Genomic DNA, 25,082 nt, shown 5'->3' on the forward strand with positions numbered 1-25,082 from the left:
TATCCTTGATGAAAATAGATGTAAAAATCCGCAATAAAAACTAGCAAAATGAATTCAACAGCACATTAAAATGATCATGCACCATGACTAAGTGGGATTCATCCTTAGGATGCAAGAATGGGTTAACATACACAAATTAATAAATATGATATGCCACATTAACATACTGAGGGATAAAAACCATATGATAACAGGTGCAGAAAAAGCATTTGATAAAATTCAATATTGTTTCATAACTAAAAGAAACTTCCAACAAATTAAGTATAGAAGAAACGTAGCTTAATATAATAAAGGTAATGCATATCAAGTCCACCGATATTCTCATTATCAATGTTGGAAAGCTAAAAGCTTTTCTTCCAAGACCAGGAACAAGTCAAGGAGGCCCACTTTTACAATTTCTCTTCAATATAATTCTGACATTCCTAGATATAGCAATTACACAAGAGAAAGAAATAAAAGGCTTCTAAATTAAAAAGGAAGAAGTAAAATTGTCTGTTTGCAGGTGAGGTGATCTTACATCTAGAAAACCCAAAAGACTACACCAAAAACTGTGAGAACTAATAAATTTAGTTAAGTTCACAGGATACAAAATTAACATACAAAAGCCAGTTGCATTTTTACAATGATCTATCTGAATAGGAAATCAAGAAAACAAGTATATTTACAATAATGTCAAAGGTAAACAAAATACTTAGAAATAAATCTGACCAAGAAGGTGAAAGATCTGTACCTTGAAAACTATAAGGCATGGATGATAGAAATTGAAGAAGATACAAATAAATGAAAAGATATTCCTTATTCATGGATTGGAAGAATTCATATTGTCAAAATGCTCATACTTCCCTAAGCAAACTACAGATTCTTTGCAATCCCTATCAATATTCTAATGGAATTTTTTACAGAAATAGCAAAAGTACTGAAATTCATATGGAACCACAAAAGACTCCAAATAGCCAAGGCTATCTTGAACACAAAGAACAAAGCTAGAGGCTATCTTCAGCAAAAAGAACAAAGCTAGAGGCACAACTACCTGAAATCAAAATATACTACAAATCTATAGTAATCAAAACAGTATGATACTGGCATAAAAACAGATACGCAGAACAATGGAACAGAATAGAGAGCCCAGAAATAAACCTATGTATTTATGGTCAGTTGGTCCTTGGCAAAGTTTCCAAGAACATACAATGGGAAAAGAATAGTCTCTCCAATACATTGTGTTGGAAAAACTTAATATCCACTTAAAGAAGAATGAAATTAAACCACTGTCTCAAACGAAATACAAAAATCAACTTAATTGGATTAAAAATTGAAAGGTAAGACCTGAAACTGTAAAACTACTAGAAAAAAACAGGGAAAAACTGCTTAATGGTGGTCTGGGCAATGATATTTTTAAAATATCATACCTAAAGCACAGGTAACAAAATCAAAAATAAATAGGATTGTACCAAACTAAATAGTTCCTGTTTAACAAAAGAAAACATCAACAGAATGAAGAGACAACCTATGAAATGGGAAAATAATATTTCATAAAGAGTTAATGTCCAAAATATACATTTTTTAAAAAACTCAATAGCAAGAAAACAAATAGCCCAGTTTAAAAATGAGGAAAGAATCTAAATAGACGTTTTTTCAGTGAAATAGATATTTGCACACAAATGGCCAACAAGTGTATTTATTAATGTTCAACATCATTAAATCAAAGGAAATACAAACTACAACCACGAAATAATCACTTCACATCTGTTAGAAAGGTTTTTATCAAAAAGACAAAAGATAACAAGTATTAATGAGGATATAAAAAGAGAACCTTTGTACATTGTTGGTCTCAATTTCAGAGCCTGCACAAGTCTATTCAGGCATTCAACTTCATCCTGGTTTAGTCTTGGGAGAGTGTAAGTGTCGAGGAAATTATCCATTTCTTCTAGGTTTTCTAGTTTATTTGCGTAGAGGTGTTTATAGTATTCTCTGATGGTAGTTTCTATTTCTGTGGGATTGGTGGTGGTATCCCCTTTATCATTTTTTATTTTCTGTATTTGATTCTTCTCTCTTTTCTTCTTTATTAGTCTTGCTAGCGGTCTATCAATTTTGTTGATCTTTTCAAAAAACCAACTCCTGGATTCATTGATTTTTTGAAGGTTTTTTGTGTCTCTATCTCCTTCAGTTCTGCTCTGATCTTAGTTATTTCTTGCCTTCTGCTAGCTTTTGAATGTGTTTGCTCTTGCTTCTCTAGTTCTTTTAATTGTGATGTTAGGGTGTCAATTTTAGATCTTTCCTGCTTTCTCTTGTGGGCATTTAGTGCTATAAATTTCCCTCTACACACTGCTTTAAATGTGTCCCAGAGACTCTGGTATGATGTATCTTTGTTCTCATTGGTGTCAAAGAACATCTTTATTTCTGCCTTCATTTCGTTATGTACCCAGTAGTCATTCAGGAGCAGGTTGTTCAGTTTCCATGTCATTGAGTGGTTTTGATTGAGTTTCTTAGTCCTGAGTTCTAGTTTGATTGCACTGTGGTCTGAGAGACAGTTTGTTATAATTTCTGTTCTTTTACATTTGCTGAGGAGTGCTTTACTTCCAACTATGTAGTCAATTTTTGAATAAGTGTAATGTAGTGCGGAGAAGAATGTATATTCTGTTGATTTGGGGTGGAGAGTTCTGTAGATGTCTATTAGGTCCACTTGGTGCAGAGTTGAGTTCAATTCCTGGATATCCTTGTTAACTTTCGGTCTCATTGATTTGTCTAATGTTGACAGTGGGGTGTTAAAGTCTCCCATTATTATTGTATGGGAGTCTAAGTCTCTTTGTCAGTCTTTAAGTACTTGCTTTATGAATCTGGGTGCTCCTGTATTGGGTGCATATATATTTAGGATAGTTAGCCCTTCCTGATGAATTGATCCCTTTACCATTATGTAATGGCCTTCTTTGTCTCTTTTGATCTTTGATGGTTTAAAGTCTGTTTTATCAGAGACTAGGATTGCAACCCCTGCTTTTTTTGTTTGCCATTTGCTTGGTAGATCTTCCTTCATTCCTTTATTTTGAGCCTATGTGTGTCTCTACAGGTGAGATGAGTCTCCTGAATACAGCAAACTGTTGGGTCTTGACTCTTTATCCAATTTGCCAGTCTGTGTCTTTTAATTGGACCATTTAGTCCATTTACATTTAAGATTAATATTGTTATGTGTGAACTTGATCCTGTCATTATGATATTAGCTGGTTATTTTGCTCATTAGTTGATGCGGTTTCTTCCTAGCATCTATGGACTTGACATTTTGACAGGTTTTTGCAATGGCTGGTACCTGTTTTCCTTTCCATGTTTAGTGCTTCCTTCAGGATCTCTTGTAGGGCAGGCCAGGTGGTGATACAATCTCTAAGCATTTGCTTATCTGTAAAGGATTTTATTTCTCCTTCACTTATGAAACTGAGTTTGGCTGGATATGAACATCTGGGTTGAAAATTCTTTTCTTTAAGAATGTTGAATATTGGTCCCCACTCTCTTCTGGCTTGGACAGTTTCTGCCGAGAGATCTGCTGTTAGTCTGATGGGCTTCCCCTTGTGGGTAACCCCACCTTTCTCTCTGGTTGCCCTTAACATTTTTTCCTTCATTTCAACTTTGGTGAATCTGACAATTATGTGTCTTGGAGTTGCTCTTCCTGAGGAGTATTTTTGTGATGTTCTCTGTATTTCCTGAATTTGAATGTTGGCCTGCCTTACTAGGTTGGGGAAGTTCTCCTGGATGATATCCTGCAGAGTGTTTTCCAACTTGGTTGCATTTTCCCCATCACTTTCAGGCACACCAATCAGACGTAGATTTGGTCTTTTCACATAATCCCATATTTCTTGGAGGCTTTGTTCATTTCTTTTTACTCTTTTTTCTCTACACTTCTCTTCTTGCTTCATTTCATTCATTTGATCTTCAATCGCTGATACTCTTTCTTACAGTTGATCGAGTCGGTTACTGAAGCTTGTGCATTTGTCACATAGTTCTTGTGTTATGGTTTTCATCTCTATCAGTTCTTTTAAGAACTTCTCTACATTGGTTCTCCTAGTTAGCCATTCATCAAGTCTTTTTTCAAGGTTTTTAGTTTCTTTGTGCTGATTACATAGTTCCTCCTTTAGCTCTGAGAAGTTTGATCGACTGAAGTCTTTTTCTCTCGACTCGTCAAAGCCAATCTCCGTCCAGCTTTGTTCCATTGCTGGCGATGAGCTGCGTTCCTTTGGAGGTGGAGATGCACTCGGATTGTTTGAATTTCCAGCTTTTCTGCACTGCTTTTTCCCCAAAAAAACCACAAAGATAAAACCTTCGTGGTTTTATCTGCCTTTGGTCTTTGATGATGGTGACATAGTGATGGGGTTTTGGTGTAGCTGTCCTTTCTTTTTGTTAGTTTTCCTTCTAACAGTCAGGACCCTCAGCTGCAGGTCTGTTGGAGTTTGCTTGAGGTCCACTTCAGACCCTGTTTGCCTGGGTATCAGCAGCGGAGGCTGCAGAAGTTAGAATATTGCTGAACAGCGAGTGTTGCTGTCTGATTCTTGCTCTGGAAGCTTCGTCTCAGGGGTGTAGCCAGCCATGTGAGGTGTGAGGTGTCGGTCTGCACCTAGTGGGGGATGTCTCCCAGTTAGGCTACTCAGCCGTCAGGGACCCACTTGAGCAGGCAGTCTGTCCGTTCTCAGATCTCAATCTCCGTGCTGGGAGATACACTGCTCTCTTCAAAGCTGTCAGACTGGGACATTTACCTCTGCCAAGGTTTCTGCTGCTTTTTGTTTAGCTATGCCCTGTTCCCAGAGGTGGAGTCTACAGAGGCAGGCAGGCCTCCTTGAGCTGTTGTGGGCTCCACCCAATTCGAGGTTTTGTTTACCTACTTAAGCTTCAGCAATGGCGGGCGCCCCTCCCCCAGCCTTGCTGCCACCTTGCCGTTAGATCTCAGACTGCTGTGCTAGCAATGAGGGAGGCTCCATGGGCATGGGACCCTCCGGACCAGGTGTGGGATATAATCTCCTGGTGTGCCATTTGCTAAGACCCTTGGTAAATAGCAGTATTAGGGTGGGAGTTACCCAATTTTCCAGGTGTTGTGTGTCTCAATTTCCTTTTGCTAGGAAAAGGAATTCCCTTCCCCCTTGCGCTTCCCAGGTGAGGTAATGCCTCGCCCTGCTTCAGCTCTCACTGGTCGGGCTGCACCCGCTGACCAGCACCAACTATCTGACCCACCCCAGTGAGATGAACCCGGTACCTCAGTTGAAAATGCAGAAATCACCCATCTTCTGTGTCGCTCACGCTGGGAGCTAGAGGCTGGAGCTGTTCGTATTTGGCCATCTTGGGTGCCCCCCTCCATCATTAGCATTTTAATCAGTGGTTTTAACAATGAGGATGCTCACCATCACTCTTACTATAGCCAATATCATCTTCATTGCCGTCTGAATATTGAACATGGTATCTTCAATTCCAGCCCCATTAATTTTGCCTGTATCATCACCATTTGTAGGAGAAAAAAAACTGGTTCTGTGCAGTTTCTTCCCTGTTACTCTGTCACTTTTCAGAATGTTTTATATATTTGTGTGCTTGTGCTATGCCTGATAGTTTGTGGGGAGTTCCTGACTCTGTGGCTGAGAATTGAAAGCTAGGTAAAAGTAAAAGAATTTTTTTTTTTAAAAGTACTTCTTGTTTTGTAATAGAACAAAACTATGTTTCCTATATATGTTTATTAATTTGATTCTGAAAAAAATATCAACTGGCCAATGCGTCACTCAATGAATGAATTCCTTTTTCAGACAGACTGTCAAAGTGCAATGCAGAGAAAGGACTTGTTGAATTGCATTATGAAGAGAATGTATGTAACTAGTTCAGACAGTCTGTTATGTTCAGCTTGTCTTTCTACATATGTCATATATTACATCAAACCAGAGACTATGTATTGTGTCCATTTGTATCACCCCCTATAGTTCATGTTATTGTACACCATGAATATCAGGGTCTGGTTAAACAAACACCTGATAATTAATTCTATTCAGGAGAACAACTCAATGCATAGATTAAATACAGATCTAATTTAGAAAGTGTGCCCCTGAGATTCTCAGACTGGATTCTCTGTTCAGCATCTCTATACAACCTGTGCTTAGCCCAGACTTTTTGGGGGGATCACCTAGAAGTTATTGTTTTCTTTCTAATTCTAATCTAATGACTTGTCATAACATGTGTCCAGAAATTATTTTCGAATGAATGATTACTGACTGGATAATCTGAGTTGATATATCTCCTCTGGCCTTAGAAATGGTTTCTTCTGTTCCTCAGGAAGTGGTGATACAAATAAACTTTTTTCCTCTGAATGGCCATTCTTTGGCTGGACACGGAATGTCACTGAACAACAATATATCAAAGGGAAGCCAACCTCTGAGTGTTGTGGAGGTGAGTAACAGAGATAAAAATTCAATGAGTCAGGAAACCAGTAAGGGTAGTTGTAGTCCAGGGCACCAGTGGGAAGTTAAAATGTAATATGCAATTTATTCTGTGCTTCACTGGAAAATATAAGATTTCTGAGGTCAGAAACCAAAATCCAAACTTAGCCAGCCTAGAAAAAATAAGTGAGAATATTCAGATAAAAGGAAAATATTCTCCCATAAGAACTGATTTGTAAGGAGTACAAGAACTCCTTTCCTGGAGTTTGTAGGCTAAAAATTGTTAAAAAATACACATTTTAACTCACATTAATAGTTTATAATACCACCGAAGTAAGATAAAATGGGCAGAATTATTTCTCCTGAATAAAAACCTGTAGACCTTGGCTAGAATCTTTCTACATCAGGTTGGGTATTTTTAACAATTCACGGTTGTGACTTGGGATTTTGGAAGAAGGACTTGATAATAACTATCATTAGGCACTTCTTTTACCTATCCACCACTACCACAGTTCTCCCCGCCTTATCATTTTCTTCATCATCATTCAATATAAATTAGCCCAATGCTGTAAGTATATATTGAGCACTTGTCATAAATAAGGCATTGTGAGAAGTGCAAAAGAAGATGGTCAGTCTTCATCAGTGAAGATTTTATATTCAAATGCACAGTTTATTTCAATAGCTTAATAAGGTATTTGCCAAAATAAAACCATTTTTCAAAACATTATGGGTGTGCTTCTGCTTCTGGCCATGATAGCATAACTAGTCTAGACTAGTCTCTCCAGCATAATTAACTGTAAGACAGGACAAAGTATGTGAAGAAATTGCTTTCAGACAGTGAATAGCAGTTAATACAGCTCACAGGTGAGCCACATAATCACTCAGCTCTCTGCCTGGGAAAATTTCCTTGCTGTGGCCCAAGCAGAAGACCACAGCAGTCTCACTGATCTAACAAAATAAAAATCATAGTAAATTTCGGGCAGCCGAGGCCACTAGAAGCCGTGGGATAGGGTATCAGGGAGGCCAGAGTTGTGCAAAGGGGACCTCAGAAATATATTAATGGAGGGATCTGTGAGCTATGACAGGTAGCTAGACTGTACATGTGAAGGGCAACACTATTTGAGACTTACCAGAGAGAAGCTGTTACAGGATTGAAAGGAAACAAATACCAGAGGTGCATCAAGCTTAAAGAAGAGCAGCACCAGGACAGTGTGCTCTTTGCCCTACTAAAGCAGAGAAATCTTATTAACACCTCATAAACACCACTGCCACCCAGTGGAGACACCCAAAGACCAAGCTTTAAGAGTAAGGACCACAAATGTAAGTAAAACCTACTCTAAATCTGGCTTAACAACCTAAACTAAGCCCTGGCAATGTCCACAAGGAAGAGAGAAAGTGGAGATTGAGTCCCTTCGAGTTATATAGACTTGCAAAACACCTTGAACTTTCCACAGATCAATACCATCAGAGCATAAAACCAAGCCTACCCAGATTCAAATGATTCTCCTTTTAGCACCTGCTACAAAAAAAAAGCCAACATTCTTCTGAAGAAAATACCCAGAATGTCTACAATAACTTGAATTCAATGAAATATACTAATCATACAAAAGCATGACAAAATATTATCAATATTCAAGAAAAAAGAAATCAATAATAATTGAATCTGATATGACCTAAGTGTAGGATTGTGCAGACAAAGATTTTACAAGAATTGTTTACAAATAGATTCAAAACATTAAAGGGAAATACATTCAAAGGATTAAATAGATTCAAAACATTAAAGGGAAATACATTCAAAGGATTAAATAGATTCAAAACACTAAAGGGAAATACATTCAAAGAACTAAATCACTCTAGGCATTAATCATCACCTTTCCTCAATTGATGATTAAAATATTAGGGAAAATGTTAATTAGAAACTGAGTAATAGATAGATCTGGCTGATACCACTTCAACTCACTGGTCAATAATATAAATAGCATCTCTAAGAGTGGGACAACCAAATATCATGTGTCTCAGGACATGATTCAATAAAAATAACATAGCAACTTAATGGCATGACAAAAAAGTGGGGTCTGCTATGTTATAAAGGGACTGGAAAGACAATAACAAAATGCATTGTGTGAACCTTGTTTAGATCTTAATTTTAAGAAATTACTTAAAGATCAATGGAGAAATTTTTACATGGCTTGTGTATTAGATGATATAAAGGAAATACTGATGATTGTGCTAAGTATCATAATGATATGGTGGGCATGGTTTTTTAAAATGTCTTTATCAGTCACAGATCATATTAAATACTTACATGTGGAGTATGTACAAGCACAACTTACACAACATAATACTTACACAACATCCGGAATTTGCCCTAAAATTTTCCATGAAAACAAACAAGGAACTGTAGCTAATTAAAATAAGATTAGCAAAATGTTGATGTTGAAGCTGGGTGATGGCTACATGGGGCACATGGGGGTTCACTATGCTCTTCTATTTTCTGTATGTTTGAAATGTTCTACAAGAAAAGAAGTTTAAAAGTAAAAGGAATTCAGCTTTAGATTTTTAAAAACACATATCCTTAAATCTTGCAATTTAAGTGCTAAAAGCTTATTACAGGAAAATCCAGATGTAAACAATGTACAGTAAAAGAATGGAATACAATTAAAAATTCCCAAAATAGAATAACAAATCATGTTCAGCTACGCAATGAAGCCCAGAAGAATAAAGAAATAGATGCTTATTAATAGAGTTGCTCGTGACACAGTGTTCAGTGAAAAACCAGATTACAAACTCCATGATCCAACTTGTATGTATAAATATAAATGCACATAGAAATAAATTTTAAAATGTCATACAACAATAATATAAAAAACAATATTTCTAGATTTATTTTGGTACTGCTGTTTTGTGTATCTATTTTTAAATATTTATGGCATATTTAATAAAGAACTAATCAAAGTTTAAATAATTTTTTAAACTAGCACTTAAAAATTGTTGCCTAAGGACATGAACAACACTTTTCGAAAGAAGATACACAGGTAACCAACAGCATATGAAAGAAAGCTCAACATCACTGATCACTAGAAAAATGCAAATCAAAACCACAATGAGATACAATCTCACACCAGTTAGAACGCCTATTACTACAAAGTCAAAAAATAACAGATGCTGGCAAGGTTGTGCAGAAAAAGGAATGCTTATACACTGTTGGTGGGAATGTAAATTGGTTTAGACATTGTGGAAGACAGTGTGGCAGTTCCTCAAAGACCAAAAACAGAAATACCATTCCACCCAGCAATCCCATTACTTGGTATACACCCAAAGGAATATAAATTATTCTATTATAAAGACACATGCACATGTATGTTCATTGCAGGACTATTCACAACAGCAATGACATTGAATCAACCTAAACGCCATCAATGATAGACTGAATAAAGAAGGTGTGGTCCATGTACACCATGGAATGCTATGCAGCCATAAAAAATAGATCATGTCCTTTGTAGGGACATGGATGGAATTGGAGGCTACTATCCTTAGCAAACTAACACAGGAACAGACAATCAAATACTGTATGTCCTCACTCATAAGTGGGAGCTAAATTATGAAAACATATAGATGCATAGAGGGGAACAACACACACCGGGTCCTACTTGAGGGTGGAGGGTGGGAAGAGGGAGAAAATCAGGAGACTAATGAGTACTAGGCCTAATACCTGGGTGACGAAATAATCTGTACAACAAACCCCCATAACACAAGTTTACCTATGTAAAAAACCTGCACATGTACCCCTGAACTTAAAATAAAAGTTTAAAAAATTGTTGCCCTATCATTTTCATTTTTAGTATAACTACAGAAGAGTTCAAAGAGAATGATCGAATAAGCCAAGTTACTCCTCTCCAGCCCATCCTGGAAGAATTCCCAATGGAGGTGTCTGAAGTCCAAAATGAAATCTTCTTCATTACTCTCCTTCAATCAAGTGTTTGTTTGATACAGAGAATCTTCCGAAGTGCCTGATGTACCTCCTTGTTCCTCAGGGTATAGATCACAGGATTGAAGATAGGGGTGACCACAGTGTAGAGCAGAGAGAAGACCTTGGAGAGGTGCTGGGAGTGGACAGCAGAGGGTGCAACGTATAAGATCATGAGCGTTCCATAGAATGTGGTCACTACAGCTAGGTGGGAGGAGCATGTGGAGAAAGCCTTTCTCCTGCTTGCCCCAGTAGGAACTCTCAGCACTGCCACCACAATTCTGCCATAAGATGTCAGAATCAGTCCAAAGGGAATAGTGAGGCAGAACACAGACAGAATGAGAGTTGTCACCTGAGCCACTCTGGGATCCGAGCAAGCCAGGCCCACTAAAGGCATAAAGTCACAGTAAAACTGGTCAATGTGGTTGGGGCCACAGAACCTCAGCTGGGCCACCAGGGCCACAACCAGTCCATCTACCATAAATCCAGAGAGCCAGGTTGTGACCACCAACCCCATGCACCATCTGGGCCCCATCAGGAGTGGGTAGTGGAGTGGGTAGCCAATTGCCAGGTAGCGATCATATGCCATGACAGCTAACAGTAAGCATTCAGCTGTGGCTAGAGAGCCAAAGATAAAGAACTGGAGCAAGCAACCAGCCACAGAGATGGTTGCTTCTTGCAGGAAGCCCTCCAGCATTTTTGGCATCACTGTGGATGTGTAGAGAATCTCCAGGAAGGACAGATTAACCAAAAAAATATACATGGGTTTGTGGAGCCTCTGGGAGCTAACCACTGCTACAATAATCAGCATATTCCCTATGATGATGAAGACATAGACAGCAGTGAATACAATAAAGAACAAGAAATGCAGCTCAGGGATGTCATAGAAGCCAAGGAGGACAAATTCAGTAATAGTTTTGTTTCCTGTGGGGACAATTTCCATGTCGATCATCCAAGTTTCTGCTTGGCAATAATTGGGGGAGAAATTTTAGCGTGTCTCCGTATCTTCTATACCAAGCCTAAGGTTATTAGAGCTAAAACAAAACAAAGCAAAAAAGACAAAAATGAGTCTCTAAAACAAGAATCGCTCACACAAGTCTTCAACTATCCCCTTTCTTAGTTGTCATTCCTTCCCCAACACTCACCTTCCCTGCCTTCCTTAATTGTGCGTATTATTTAAGGCTCAAAAGAATTTATCCAAATTCATAATTTTAGTCTTTCAAAGACCTTTACCCCATTAATTCAATCTACTACCTCTATCACATAATCAGCTCTATTATTCTTATCTATATAGTCAGCCACAGCCTTCTTCTTGTGCACCAGTGTAATATTCTCCAAATGTGTGATAGAGAGACATGGCCCACAACCACAAATTCTTTTATTTTCCTCAATCTCAACCAATTCCTCTGTGAGTGGTTTGAGAATTCTGTCTAATTCCCATGGTCACTATCTCATTCTTCTCATTATCTCAAGCCCCTCTTTAATTCCCCATCTCCCAATCAGTGATATCTTACCAACTGTTCCTTGGATAATTCTTATATATTCTCCACTTTTTGCCTTCCTTAAATAGTAATTTCTTCAAGTCATTCAGGAGGTGGTAGTGAAAATGTGATAAATGGTAATAGAGAAGGAAGTCAGTGCTGTGGGAGCAGAGAAGGACCAAACCCAGGCTAGGGTTGTGGGGCAGAAGGTATGGGGTCAAGGTCAGGGAAGGCTTTCTGAAGATAGAAGCAAGTAGGCTAAGTTTTGAGGGCCAATTAAGAGTTGGCCAGGCAAAAGACAGGAAACCAGACCAGGCAGGGCAACCCTGGCAGGAAAGTATATGTAAAAGCAAAGAGTTGTAATTGAGCATGACACTTCTAAATATCTAAAAATGGCTCTGCTGCACCTGCTGGAAGTTTTTCATATGCTATTCAAAGCAATGCATGTTTACTAACTGAAGACAATGAGAGAGAATACAGGGAATGATTAGAAACAGTTGAGAATGGTAGAGGAAAAAAAGCAGATATATAAATAAATATTATAAATACATAATATTAACAGAGTTACTTTCTAGAATATGGGATTAATAAAGATACATTATATTTATTATCACAAAAATGTAAGTTATCTTTAACACAAACAGTCTAGAACATCAGTTGCCTAAGAGGTGAAAAACTAGATGCCTCAGGGAGCACGGTGCTGGGAGCCTTCACAGCATACTGTTTTGTAGTTTTGCCTAAGATCAAATCTGCCTTTTGAATGGAATCCCATTTTCCATACCTCTGCTCATTGCTAATGTTAAACCCTCAAAGACCCAGCTCAAGACTCATGTCTACCAAGAATCCCCCTTGACTAATGGAGCCCTTTATTTCTCTCCCAATCATGTACTAAGGATCTGGTGTTCAGAAGATATTACATCTGTTTCTGAGGAAAGTGGGCCAAACAAAACTGGTTCATACTCTTAAGGAGCTTACACTGTTGTGTGACAGATGGACATATCAACAGAAAATTGCAATACACCAAAAGAGCGTTAATGAATTCAACCTGAAAGAAATAGTACTGGGAAGAAATGATGCTGAACTGACTAGTGATTGAAGTGGCAAATGGAAAGAATGGAGGTGAGGGCATTTCAGGTAAAAGGAAAACCATGAGTACACACTGAGGCAAGAAACAACATTGGCTGTGAGGAGGAGAAAGAGGTAGCAAGGGGTAAGTGCCAAGGGTAGCTCAAAAAATCCCCTCGATTCTGAAGGAGCATTAGGATTGGTGTGAAGGATGGGGGAAGATATGGAGAGAAAGGATCAGAGTCTGGGGACCTTGCTTGTCACAAGAAGGAACTAGAGCTTCATTCTATAGGCAGCAAGGCACATCTGAAGGCTTTTAAACAATAAGGTGGCATGTTTTAACCTAAATTTAAATAGTATTATAGAAGTTATATCCAAGGTAACAAGAGTGAAAGAAAGGATGGCCCCACCCATCTGATACCTAATGTGGAAATACATGCTGCCTTCAATTATCTTATGGTATGCACTTTCTCTTTCCCAAAAGACTAAAAGTTCATTTAGCACAGGATTTAAATTTTTATAACTGCTACTGTACCCAAAAGTCTTACAAAAAGATAAAATCTCAATTAATACTTAATGTTTAACACCATATCTTCCTTAACCTAAACCCATATGAATTGATCAGAGAAGAATTCTGTTCTTCATAGACTACAAAATGCCACAGGTTCTGTTATTGCCCTCCAACTCCTGTCTCTAAAGCTATTCTCTTACCCTTTGCAGCCATCTGCATTTCCTTGTGAGTGAATTTGGCACTCCCTATGTGGGCCATCTTTAACTCTAGATTATTTTATCTGGTCCAAACTCAATCTGAGGCTTGGAGTCTTTCTATAGCATTCCTGCCCAGGAGAGAAGTGAGCATGTAAATCAGGCAAGAACACTTCTAACAATAAATAGCTTATGACCACTACCTCCCCTGGAAATCAAGACTATCATTGGATCATATTGACTCTTAGCAGTTTGTTTCTTTTATGAGCCAAGATTTGGCTTCCTGTAGTTTCCACTCATACATCCTCCAGTTAATAAGTTTTTAAAAAATCTTTCATTTAGATGACAGCCTTTCAGCTGGTGGAAATCAGGAGGAAGTATAATAGAGAACAAGGTATTAAGGACAAACATAAGTTTTATGATTTTGTTATCAAACTGACATGTGTCCATTCCAATCCATTTATAATCTGTACCTATTCCAATCCATTCCATAAAAGAAACATTTTATCATTCCTCTTATTCCAGTCATCCTAGAGATTCTATTTCCAGTAACGCAGACTGAGGACAAGAGAAATTTAGGGAAATCAAAGGAAAGAAAGTTCTATTGACTTCTGAACATGAGAGGATAAAGAGGGCAGCAGTCAGAGGCCTGCATACCCAGGTGGCAATCTGTAGGCACCACAAAGGCTCCGGTCTTTGCAAATCCCAGCCTTCCCACCCAATATGGGAAGAGAGAGAACACATTAAAATATCTTCAGGCATCATTTACTTTCAGTCCAGAGATGTGATTTGAAAATAACAGCCTAGATGGGAATGAAAACAAAGAGTGAATTATAAATATTATGGGCATCTTAGGGTATTAAGTTGCTTGCAAATGAGGCCAGGTGAGAAATGTCTGCCTTCTATCCCCAAAGTGAATTCATAATTTAAATGATTGTATGTGTGGAGGGGAAAGGGAGTGTCATAGAGCCTACAAACAGAGTGTGTGGAAATATAATTGATTTCCTCTCCATAACCAAAACGTTCTTTGGAGTGTTTAAAATTTCCCCCAAATGAGAAGTATTTTCATACAAAAAAGACACATCATCCTGGATTTTGAGAATATCGCATTCCCTCAAATAATGAGGGAGTGGGAAGAAAGAGGAAGTAAAGAGAAAATAGTGGGATTTGAGGACTTAAATTACTAATCATCAGGAAAATACAAATTAAAACCACAATGAGATACCATCTTAAACTAGTCAGAATGACTATTGTTAAAAAGTGAAAAACCGCTGGGCGCAGCGGCTCACGCCTGTAATCCCAGCACTTTGGGAGGCCAAGGCGGGCGGATCACGAGGTCAGGAGATCAAGACCATCCTGGCTAACACGGTGAAATCCCGTGTCTACTAAAAATACAAAAAAGTAGCCGGGCGTGGTGGCGGACGCCTGTAGTCTCAGCTACTTGAGAGGCTGAGGCAGGAGAAAGGCAGAGTTTGCAGTGAGCTGAGATGGCGCCACTGCACTCCAGCCTGGGCGACAGAGCGAGACTCCATCTCAAAAACAAACAAACAAACAAAAAAAGTAAAAAACCAACAGATTTTGGTGAAGATGCTGAGAAATGAGAATGCTTATAAACTGTTGGTGCAAGTAAAAATTAGTACAACCTTTATGGAAAACATTGGAGATTTCTCAAATAACTAAAAATAGAACTACCATTCTATCCAATAATCTCACTACTGGGTATCTTGTCAATGGAAAAGAAATTATTATATCAAAAAGATACCTGTACTCATATGTTTATCACAGCACTACTCACAATAGTAAAGATACGGAATCAATCTAAGTGTCTATTAAGAGACGACTGGATAAAGAAAATGTGGTTTTTGTGTGTACATACACCATGGAATACTACTCAGCCATTAAAAAAAAAAAATGAAAACGTGTTTTGTAACAACATGAATGGAGCTGGAGGCTATTATTTTAAGTGAAATATCTTAGAAACAGAAAGTCAAATATTGCATATTCTCACTTATAAGTGGGAGCTAAATAATGTGTGCACATGAATACATAATTCAGAATAATAGACATTGGAGGCTTGGAAAAGTGAGGTGGGAAGGGGTGAGGGATGAGAAATTACCTAATGGGTATAATACACACTATCTGGGTGGTGGTTACACTAAAAGACCAGACTTAACCATTACACAATATATTCATGTAACAAAACTGCACTTGTACCCCTAAATCTGTAAAAGTAGATATGAAAAGAAGAGAAATGGGAAAAACATAGCAACAGTAGGATATATGAGAGGCTGTTATTCCCTTAAAGACAGAGGGGAATCAGGGAATAAAGGAAGATGATGAATTTAGAGTTGAAAACTCCAAGCAATAGAGCGGAATTTGGAATTGGAAACCTCAAAAAACTGCAGGAAGAGTTTGAAATCAATGTGAATTTCACCATACTAACTGGTAGAGAAGTGAGAATAGTGCAAAATGCCTGTCTGTTGTCTAAAGAACAATCAGTCACACACTCAATTCTAAGTAAAATCCATAACCCTCATTCACCCCAGACTCTGAGATAGCACAGAGTCCTTAATTAAAACTAGCAATTCAAAGAATATTCCAGGAAAAACTAGTTTAAAACATATATACAAAACTGTACATTTTAATTCATCTTCAGGAATTAAAAAAAAATATTCTCATATATTTTGAAATCTCTGCTAAACAAACATGTTATCTTTATAAGCAGAAAACAAAAAAAAAATTCAGTTTGATTTTTTAATCTGTTAATTCTCCTCAAGTCTCTTCAGTAATTACTCCATAATAAAACATTAAAATATACTTAAAAGGTTTTAAAAGAAAACAGTATAATGTTAAGCATATCCCATTTTGTCAAGCCATGGGATAGCAGCAGGAAAACTTTCCACCATGAAAACATTAGTATGAGGGTGTCTCGCTTCTGAAGCGTGGGAAGCATGAATACCTACTGTTCCCCATCTCTGAAACAGAAGGGAGAATTTAAAAAATAAGTTAGTATGCACCCAGAAGGATTAGAAATCAACCTTTTAAAAAATCCAATGGAGAAAATAGCAGCACTGGAATTCTAGAGAAATAAGAGCGGGACTTCTTGAAATGATTTTTAATAAAAGACTTTTTGGATCGAGACCATCCTGGCTAACACGGTGAAACCCTGTCTCTACTAAAACATACAAAACACTAGCCGGACGAGGTGCCGCGCGCCCGTAGTCCCAGCTACTCGGGAGGCTGAGGCAGGAGAATGGCATAAACCCGGCAGGCGGAGCTTGCAGTGAGCTGAGATCCGGCCACTGCACTCCAGCCTGGGCGACAGAGCGAGACTCTGTCTGAAAACAAAACAAAACAAAACAAAAAAAAACCACTTTTTGACTCTCTGGGTTAATTGAACGTTACTACTGATTACAGGATAAACAGCTATAAAAACCAGCCATTTAACTTTTTTAAAGAATCTGTGAACTAAGATGTAAAGAATTATACAAAAATAAACTACCGAAATAGCGACCCTGTTCTCTAAAGACAGGATTGTGAGGAGACTATCTGCTAAGATTTGCTGAAGACTTCAGAATGTTGTGATTTCCTACCTTCAGCTCCCTCCCTGCTTGAGCTCAATCTGAAGTAATGTAGGACATTGATTACAAATGTCTCTCTTGTTACCCTCCACTCCTGAGCCATTTTCTCTTTCACCCTCCATTCCCTTTTCTAGCTCTCAGACTATTCTGTCCCCTCATCACAGTCCTTTCACTCTATCACATGGGAGGGCAGGCAATTGCTAAAAAGGGAGAGGCCCCTGAGAACCAATTACATGTTTGCTGGAGAGCAGCCTTAAATGAGCAAGACATACCAGGCCCCTAAGGAAATTGCGTTTTTTCAAAGGCGGTTTCCTGAACTGTTGGCTTGACCATAAATGGAGCAGAAACCAAAAGAGCCAAATGGAGCGCACCTTTCCATCCCCTTGGAGACAAATGCTCTCCATTTCACCAACCATCTCAAGCCCCAATTCCTAGTCTCTTCTCCATAACTCACCTGAAAATTCTAATTTCTCTGCAACATCCCTAAATTCCCCATTACCAACAGTGGTCCTCCCAGGAGCCTGCTCTGAACTTTCATTCTCCAATTTACAGCCTCCAAATTGCCCTCTTACCATCCCAGGCAATTGTTTCAATAGGTACCACTCTTAGTAGGGGTGTTTTATATAGGTAAGCAAAATCTTGCCAATGCTGAGCCTGATTTAAGGAGAAGGAAGCTGGCACGATGTTACAAAATGAAGTTCAAATGGTTATGTAGTGTTTCAATATCCTTCCTGACCAAACTACTGTCTGACAACTATGTCTCCAACTACTCCCTTTTTTGAAGCTTCTACAGAAATCAGGCTGATACATTTATTTCTCATCCCTAGGAGTGTGTTGAAGGCACTTCTGTGTCATTTATCAAACTCAGACCCTTAATTCAGTTCCACTTTCTCCCTGACCAACAGAGAACACTTTTTCTCTGAACTACTCTGTCTACTGTCTGTAGCTCACAGTAAATGCCACCCTATTTTTTCTTGGCAGGCAGGAGGGGTTCTCTTAATCATTTATTTTTTTCATCAAACTGCAGCATATGCTAAAAGGAAAGTGTATGTGTCTTGGAAACAAAACTTTCAGAAAAATTTAGTATTTTTTAGTTAGCCTAAGTTATTATGATTTTTAATTGACAACTTAAAACTGTATATATTTATGATGTATAACATGATGTTTTGATATATGTATACATTATGGAATGACAAAATCAAGCTAATTTACATGAGCCATTACCTCACATACTTACCATGTTTTTGTGATGAGAGCACTCAAATCTACTCTTTTAGCAATTTTTACATATACAATTCTTTAACTACAGTCACGCTTTCATACTGAATTATCCCTCCTGCCTAACTGTAATTTTTGTAACCTTTGACCAATATTTTCTCAATTCTCTCCCTTTCTGCCAACCCCTGGTAACCACCATTCTACTCTCTGTTTCTGAGTTTGACTTTTTGATTTCATATATAAGGAAGATCATGCGGTATTTGTCTTTCTGTGCCTGACTTATTTCACTTAACATAAGGCCCTCTAGATTCATCCATGTTGTTGCAAACAACAGAATTTCCTTCTTTGAGGTTGAATAGTATTCCACTATGCATATATACCACATTTTCTCTATCCATTCATCTGTTGATGGATGCTTAGGTTTACTCCATGTCTTGGTTACTGTGAATAATACTACAATGAACATGAAAGTGTAGATATCTCCTCAAGATACTAATCTTGATACATACACAGACAAGGGATTGCTGAGTCATATGATAATTCTATTTTTAATTGTTTCAGATTTTTTCAGAAACCTCCACAGTGTATTTAATGACTGTACTAATTTAGTCTTCCACCAAAAGTGTATAAGAGTTCTCCTTTTCCACATTCTCATCAACACTTATCTTTCATCTTTTCTATAACAGGCATTCTAACAAGTGTGAGGTGATATCTCATCATGAATTTAATTTGTATTTTCCTGATGACTAGTGAGGTTGAGCATTTTTTCACGTACCTGTTTGTCATTTGTATGTCTTCTTTAGAGAAATATCTATTCAGGTGCTTTGCTCGTTTTAAAATTGATTTATTTGTTTTCTTGTTATTGATTTGTTTGAATTCCTTATATAACTTGAATATTAGCCACTTCCATGTATCATTTACAAATATTTTCTCTCAACCTGTGGGTTGTCTTTTCACTCTATTGTTTCTTTTGTTGTGGAGAAATGTTTTAATTTGATGCAATCTCATTTGTGGGATTAGCTGTGTCATAAATGATTAGTGAATAAGCAGAAATGCATAAATGGATGAATGGAAAAATAAAAATGGTCATTTGATTCATAATCCCTGGCCTTCTGAAAATATATTAACACAATGTCCAGTTGAAAAGAAAGTTCCAAAGATTCCACCAGTAGACATGACTAGCAATAGATCTGACTTTCATTATTTGTGGATTCAGTATTTGCAAAATCAACTGCTCCCTAACATCTATTTTTAACCCCTAGATCAATACTCACAGCACCTTCGCAGTCATTCATGAACAAGTGCATGAACACAGTGACAAAAAATTTGAGACACACTGCATGCATCCCCACCTGATGCTGAACAAGGAAACGCTCTGTCCTCTTGTTTCAGCTATCGTACCGTCAACAAGTGTCCTTTTCATTATTTCACGATTTGCTGAATGCCATATTTTTCACAGTTTTTGTTTGTTTTTTGATGATTTCATAATTCTAAATAGCCCCAAATGTAGCACTGAAGTGCTGTCTGGTGCTCCTGAGCACAAAAAGGCTGCGATGGATCTTATGGAGAAAATGCATTTGCTAGATAAGCTCTGTTCGAGCATGTGTTATAAGGCTGTTGGCTGTGGATTCAAAGTTAATGATCAATGATATATCTTACATAAGATGTGTTTAAACAGAAACACACTTACAATAAGGTTATTTATTGATCAGGTGACAAAAATGTGACAAAAAACTCATAGGAATCTAACCCTGCATCTCCCCTAAAGCAAGGAGAGATTTAGTATTTGTTTCTACAGGGTTCAAGGCAACTTTATAGAATGTAACTGCAGTGAATAATAACAATCAGCTGTGTCTGCATTTTAAAGATAAGAAATATGAGTCTCGGGAAAGTGAAGTGAATTGTACCAAGTTATAGAGTAGGTTAGTCATGGAGCCAGGATTAAAACCCTAGCCTAGTTCAGTGCTCTGTCAGCTATACCTTCAGTTCTGAAAATGCAATACGAAAAGATAAAATATGGAATTCAGTCCACCAGTGACCCACAATCCTCTTCTCTCGGTTCCTCTTTCCTCGCTCAAGATGGTGCTGCTCGCAAAGCGTTTTTGGCGTTGGGCAGCAGCAGCCGCTGCTTTCAAAAAGCGCCAGCACTCAGCGATTCCGATCCGGCCTTTAGTCACTGTTAGCAGCTCAGGTCTGCAATGGAGGTCACACCAACTCGACGCCTTGGGAACCCCTCCAGCCTACCAGCAGATCCCAAAGTCATTGGAAAGTATCACATGGCAGAGAGTGGGAACAGACAATTCAAGGCAGTTCTTAGCTGTTGCAAAGGCTCTCCAGGTATGGCCACTGATAGAAAAGAGGACATGTTGGCATGGTCATGCAGGAGGAGGACTCCACACAGACCCAAAAGAATGATTAAAAGATGTTGATACTTGGAAAATCATAAAAGCAATGGTTTCTTACGTGTAGCCCAAAGGCAGGCCAGATTTACGAGCTAGAATTGCCATTTCTCTGAGATTTTGGGGTGGTGCAAAGGTCATGAACATTGTGGTTCCCTTTGCATTTAAGTATGCTGTAGACAGCCTCAACCAGATGTTGGGAAACTTGCTGAACCTGAGTGATGCACCAAATACAGTTGCAACCATGGCAACAGCAGTTCTGACTGGCTGTGGTGTATCAAGAGCCGGAGCTGCTGTTTTTAATGAAGATCGAAATGCAATATTTGGCAAGTTAGCCCAAAATTCAATCCGAAGAATAGCCAAAAATGTCTTTCTCCGTCTTCACAACCTGGATCTGGGTTTTCACCTGAGCAGACAGACTGGAGCTTTATCTAAGGCTATTGACAGAGGAACGAGGGGTATCAATTTTGTCCTGAGTACTTTGGTGTACCTGAGTGCTTTCTTCCTATCATGTTTGAAGTGATGCTTATTAGTGGTGTTTTTTATTACAAATGCAGTGCCCAGTTTGCTTTGGTAACCCTCGGAACACTTGGTACATACACAGCATTCACAGTTGCAGTCACACAGTGGAGAACTAGATTTAGAATAGAAATGAACAAAGCAGATAATGATGCAGGTAATGCTGCTGTAGACTCACTGTTGAATTATGAAACTGTGAAGTATTTTAATAATGAAAGTTATGAAGCACAGAGATATGATGGATTTTTGAAGACATATGAGACTGCTTCATTGAAAAGTACCTCTACTCTGGCTATGCTGAACTTTGGTCAAAGTGCTATTTTCAGTGTCGGTTTAACAGCTATAAAGATCCTCACCAGTCAGGAAATTGTGGCAGGTACCCTTGCTGTTGGAAATCTAGTAATGGTAAATGGACTGCTTTTTCAGCTTTCATTAACCCTGAACTTTCTGGAAACTGTATACAGAGAGACTAGACAAGCACTCATAGATATGAACACCTTGTTTACTATACTCAAGGTAGACACCCGAATTAAAGACAAAGTGATGGCATCTCCCCTTCAGATCACACCACAGGTGATTTTTTTCTTTGAGGAAGTGATATGGTGTGTATTGAGTGGGGCCATTTGGCTTTGCTTCTGGGTGTCAATGGCAAAGACTCTTTGATTTCCTTGGTTATAGTCTGTGTGGCGGCTTTCTCAAAGGAGGTCATAGTTAGCAGCATGCAAGGTGGGTGAGTGGCTCATGGACTCCTGGTTAGCTTGGGTGGTGTGGGCACTGATGGTGGCAGTAGTCAGAAAAAGCTTGCCTCCTTCCTGAGCACCATGCACTTGTGTCAGCAGGTGTTGTAAAGGGCTGTACAGGTTGACCTCCCAGACAGTAGGTGAGCTTGTAGGTGAGAGCGCTGTGGTAGTGGCAAGAGGGTTTATGTCTGGTGATCTGTGCCTTCCTAGAAATAATGGTTTTCTGTTCTGATATTGTTTTTCATTTTTTCATGAAGTTATTTTTCAAATACATGGGATTTTCATAAATAATAATGCAATACAACTTGTACCAGTGCACTGCCAAGAGTGAGACAATGGCAGCAGTTTGTCCAGGTGGAGGCAATAAGGCATTGCCTGTAGATAATTTTAAAACAATAATAAAGCCAACTAAAGTTGCTCCGCTTTATAGTACACCTTTGCAGTCACTATTCTAAGTAATGTCAGTCACAACGTACTCCTCCCCACTTCATACACAAAAATCTTTTGTTGGTCTAAGTTACTATTCCTGCAGTTACCATTGTCTTTTAATAACGTATCTGTAATATTCAAATTAGCACATTTTTATTACTTAAACTTTAGTAAACATATTCTACCTGGAAGCTAATTCAAATAACTCTCTTAAATAGGTGGCATTGCACATTTCAGACTCAACTACCAGCTAAGCCACTTATTTTAACAATTAACAATTGTTGATTGGACAGTAAGAATTTGGAATCTCCAGCTCATTTCAGGACTTAGTTCATTTCTCTAACTTCTACAGTACTACTTATGTCCTACTTTGAAACAATAGATTATGAATAAACAATGACAGTATAGTGACTAATGATAGAAAAACAGAATTGACTTACTTCAATTCCATCTCTGTTGCCACTGGAGTTTTTATGTGTGTTTAAAGCTAAATTAGTAAAACAATTTGTGAGGTGTAATTTTTTGTATTTGGTAAGTACACATTTTAGTGTATATGTAAAATGAATATGAATAATCACAAATTTAAGATATTTTATTGAAAAATATCTTTAAAGTTGAAGTTTAATTGTTCTTTGAATATTTATTAAACTAGAATATAATTATGCATTGCTAAAACAGACCAACATGTAGGTACAAGTTTAATAAAATTTTCAAATATCATTTCTTACTTTTTCCTTTTTTATTGTTGGCATGAATACATATTCAGAGTTTAATAAAAGAATATTTCACTATCTCTACTTCCTTTCTGATCATTATTATTATTAATTCCATTTCTTGATTTCTACTGAAAATAATTTTCTCACACAAAGGGGAGGTGTAAAATATCCATTCTGGGTGTCAAGTATGTTAGGCGCACCATCAGTTTGTTCAATCACCCGTCAGTTTTACTCTATATCAAAGGCAGTGTCCAAAAAGAGAATATAAACCAAAAACCAAATAAACTGAAGAATTGTTGCTACCAAGAAAACTTACAACACTTTAGATCAAGCTTGTCCAACCTGAGGCCTGTGGGCCACATGCTGCCCACGATGGCTTTGAATGCGGTGCAACGCAATTTAGAAACATCTTAAACCATTAACTTGTTTTTGCAATTTTGGTTTTTTTAGCTCATCTGCTATTGTTAGTGTTAGTGTATTTTATGGGTAACCCAAGACAATTCTTATTCTTCCAATGTGGGCGAGGGAAGCCAAGAGATGGGACACCACTGCTTCAGATAACTCACATAATAAACCTGTTCCCTCCATTAGCAAAAGTAAGATGTTCTTTTAGACAGTTCTTTCCACTGTCAAAGTGATGGAACTTTCCTGGTACACTGTAACCCAGATATCTTTTACAGAAGTCAGCAGTGTCTTAACAGAAAGTTAGGAATTTTCACTTAAACTATTACTATCTCATTGTGCAAAATCTTTTTTTAAAATTATATACTTTTTATTGTGGTAAATAGGTAAAAAACAATTTGCCATTTTAATATGCATAATTTAGTGGCATTAATTACATTCACCATGTCATGCAACCATCACTGCCTCCAAAAATTTTCAGCACACCGAACAGAAACTCTCTACCTATTAAGCAATAACTTTCAATTCCTCACTGTCTCTCGCCCCCGGTAATAAAGATCTACTTTCTCTCTGTGAATTTCTCTATTCTAGGTGTCTCATGTAAGTGGAATCATTTTTGTCCTTTTGTATCTGGCTTATTTCACTTAGCATAGTGTTTTAAATGTTTATCTATATTGCAGCATGTATCAGAGCTTCATTTGTTTGTGTGGCAGCCTATTTTGTCATTTTTTAATATGACTCCACAAAACTTTAACAATGAAAATGATTCTCTTTTTCCACATACTGATCAACAGACAATCCTCAGTAAGGAATACTGTAAAGCAATGTAGATATCAGAGTGACTAACGATGTTGTGTTACTGTTGGGTTGATGAATAACCGCCAGTAGGATTGCCTGACAGTTGGCCAGCCTTGTCAATCATCAGCAGCAACTCTTAATAACTACTAAAATGTTTGAAGTAATAATAGTATAAATAATATTTTGAGATATCTGAAGTAACTCTGAGATATAAAAATTGTATATATTTCTTATTGGACACAAAATTACAGGTACTACTAATGCTACTACTGTTGTTTGTTGCCAAATTCATGATTTAAAGAATCATTAAATTTAAAAAATTCAATAGTAAATAAAGATGTAATTTTCCCCATTCGAGTTCATGAACCCTTAGACCCAGGTTAAGAATCCACGCCTTAGAGCAAGTTTTAAGAGGAAAGAGAACATTCCATGATTAACATGAATGGTCTTGGTAATTTAACAAAATTGACATCAAATTTCAAATTTGTCAGTTATTAACTACATGAATTTCTCCAAATGTGCTAATCTCAGCTTCTTTCCTTTAAAATGGAGTTCCAATAGTAATTTCTTAGGGCTCTTGGGAGAAGATATAAATGATGTAAAAGCTTAGAAAGCATATAGCACATTCTGATACATAGAATCACTCATATATTAAGTATAGTTATCTCTTTTG

The 25,082-nt window shown here is 37.7% G+C and overlaps 1 protein-coding gene and 1 pseudogene across 1 annotated transcript; one reads left to right on the top strand and one right to left on the bottom strand.

Annotated features, from left to right (window-relative positions):
* Positions 1-10,148: 10,148 nt before the first annotated feature.
* Positions 10,149-14,880, bottom strand: LOC101008360 (olfactory receptor 11A1). The gene has a single exon (XM_021937077.2). It carries the CDS (start codon positions 11,306-11,308, stop codon positions 10,358-10,360), a length of 951 nt encoding a protein of 316 aa, XP_021792769.1. The 5' UTR covers positions 11,309-14,880; the 3' UTR covers positions 10,149-10,357.
* A 4,313-nt stretch (positions 14,881-19,193) lies between these two features.
* Positions 19,194-22,562, top strand: LOC110743006 (annotated as a pseudogene).
* The last annotated feature ends 2,520 nt before the right edge of the window (positions 22,563-25,082 follow it).

The sequence above is a fragment of the Papio anubis genome, chromosome 6 (assembly GCF_008728515.1).
Source record: "Papio anubis isolate 15944 chromosome 6, Panubis1.0, whole genome shotgun sequence".
Classification (NCBI taxonomy): Eukaryota; Metazoa; Chordata; class Mammalia; order Primates; family Cercopithecidae; genus Papio; species Papio anubis.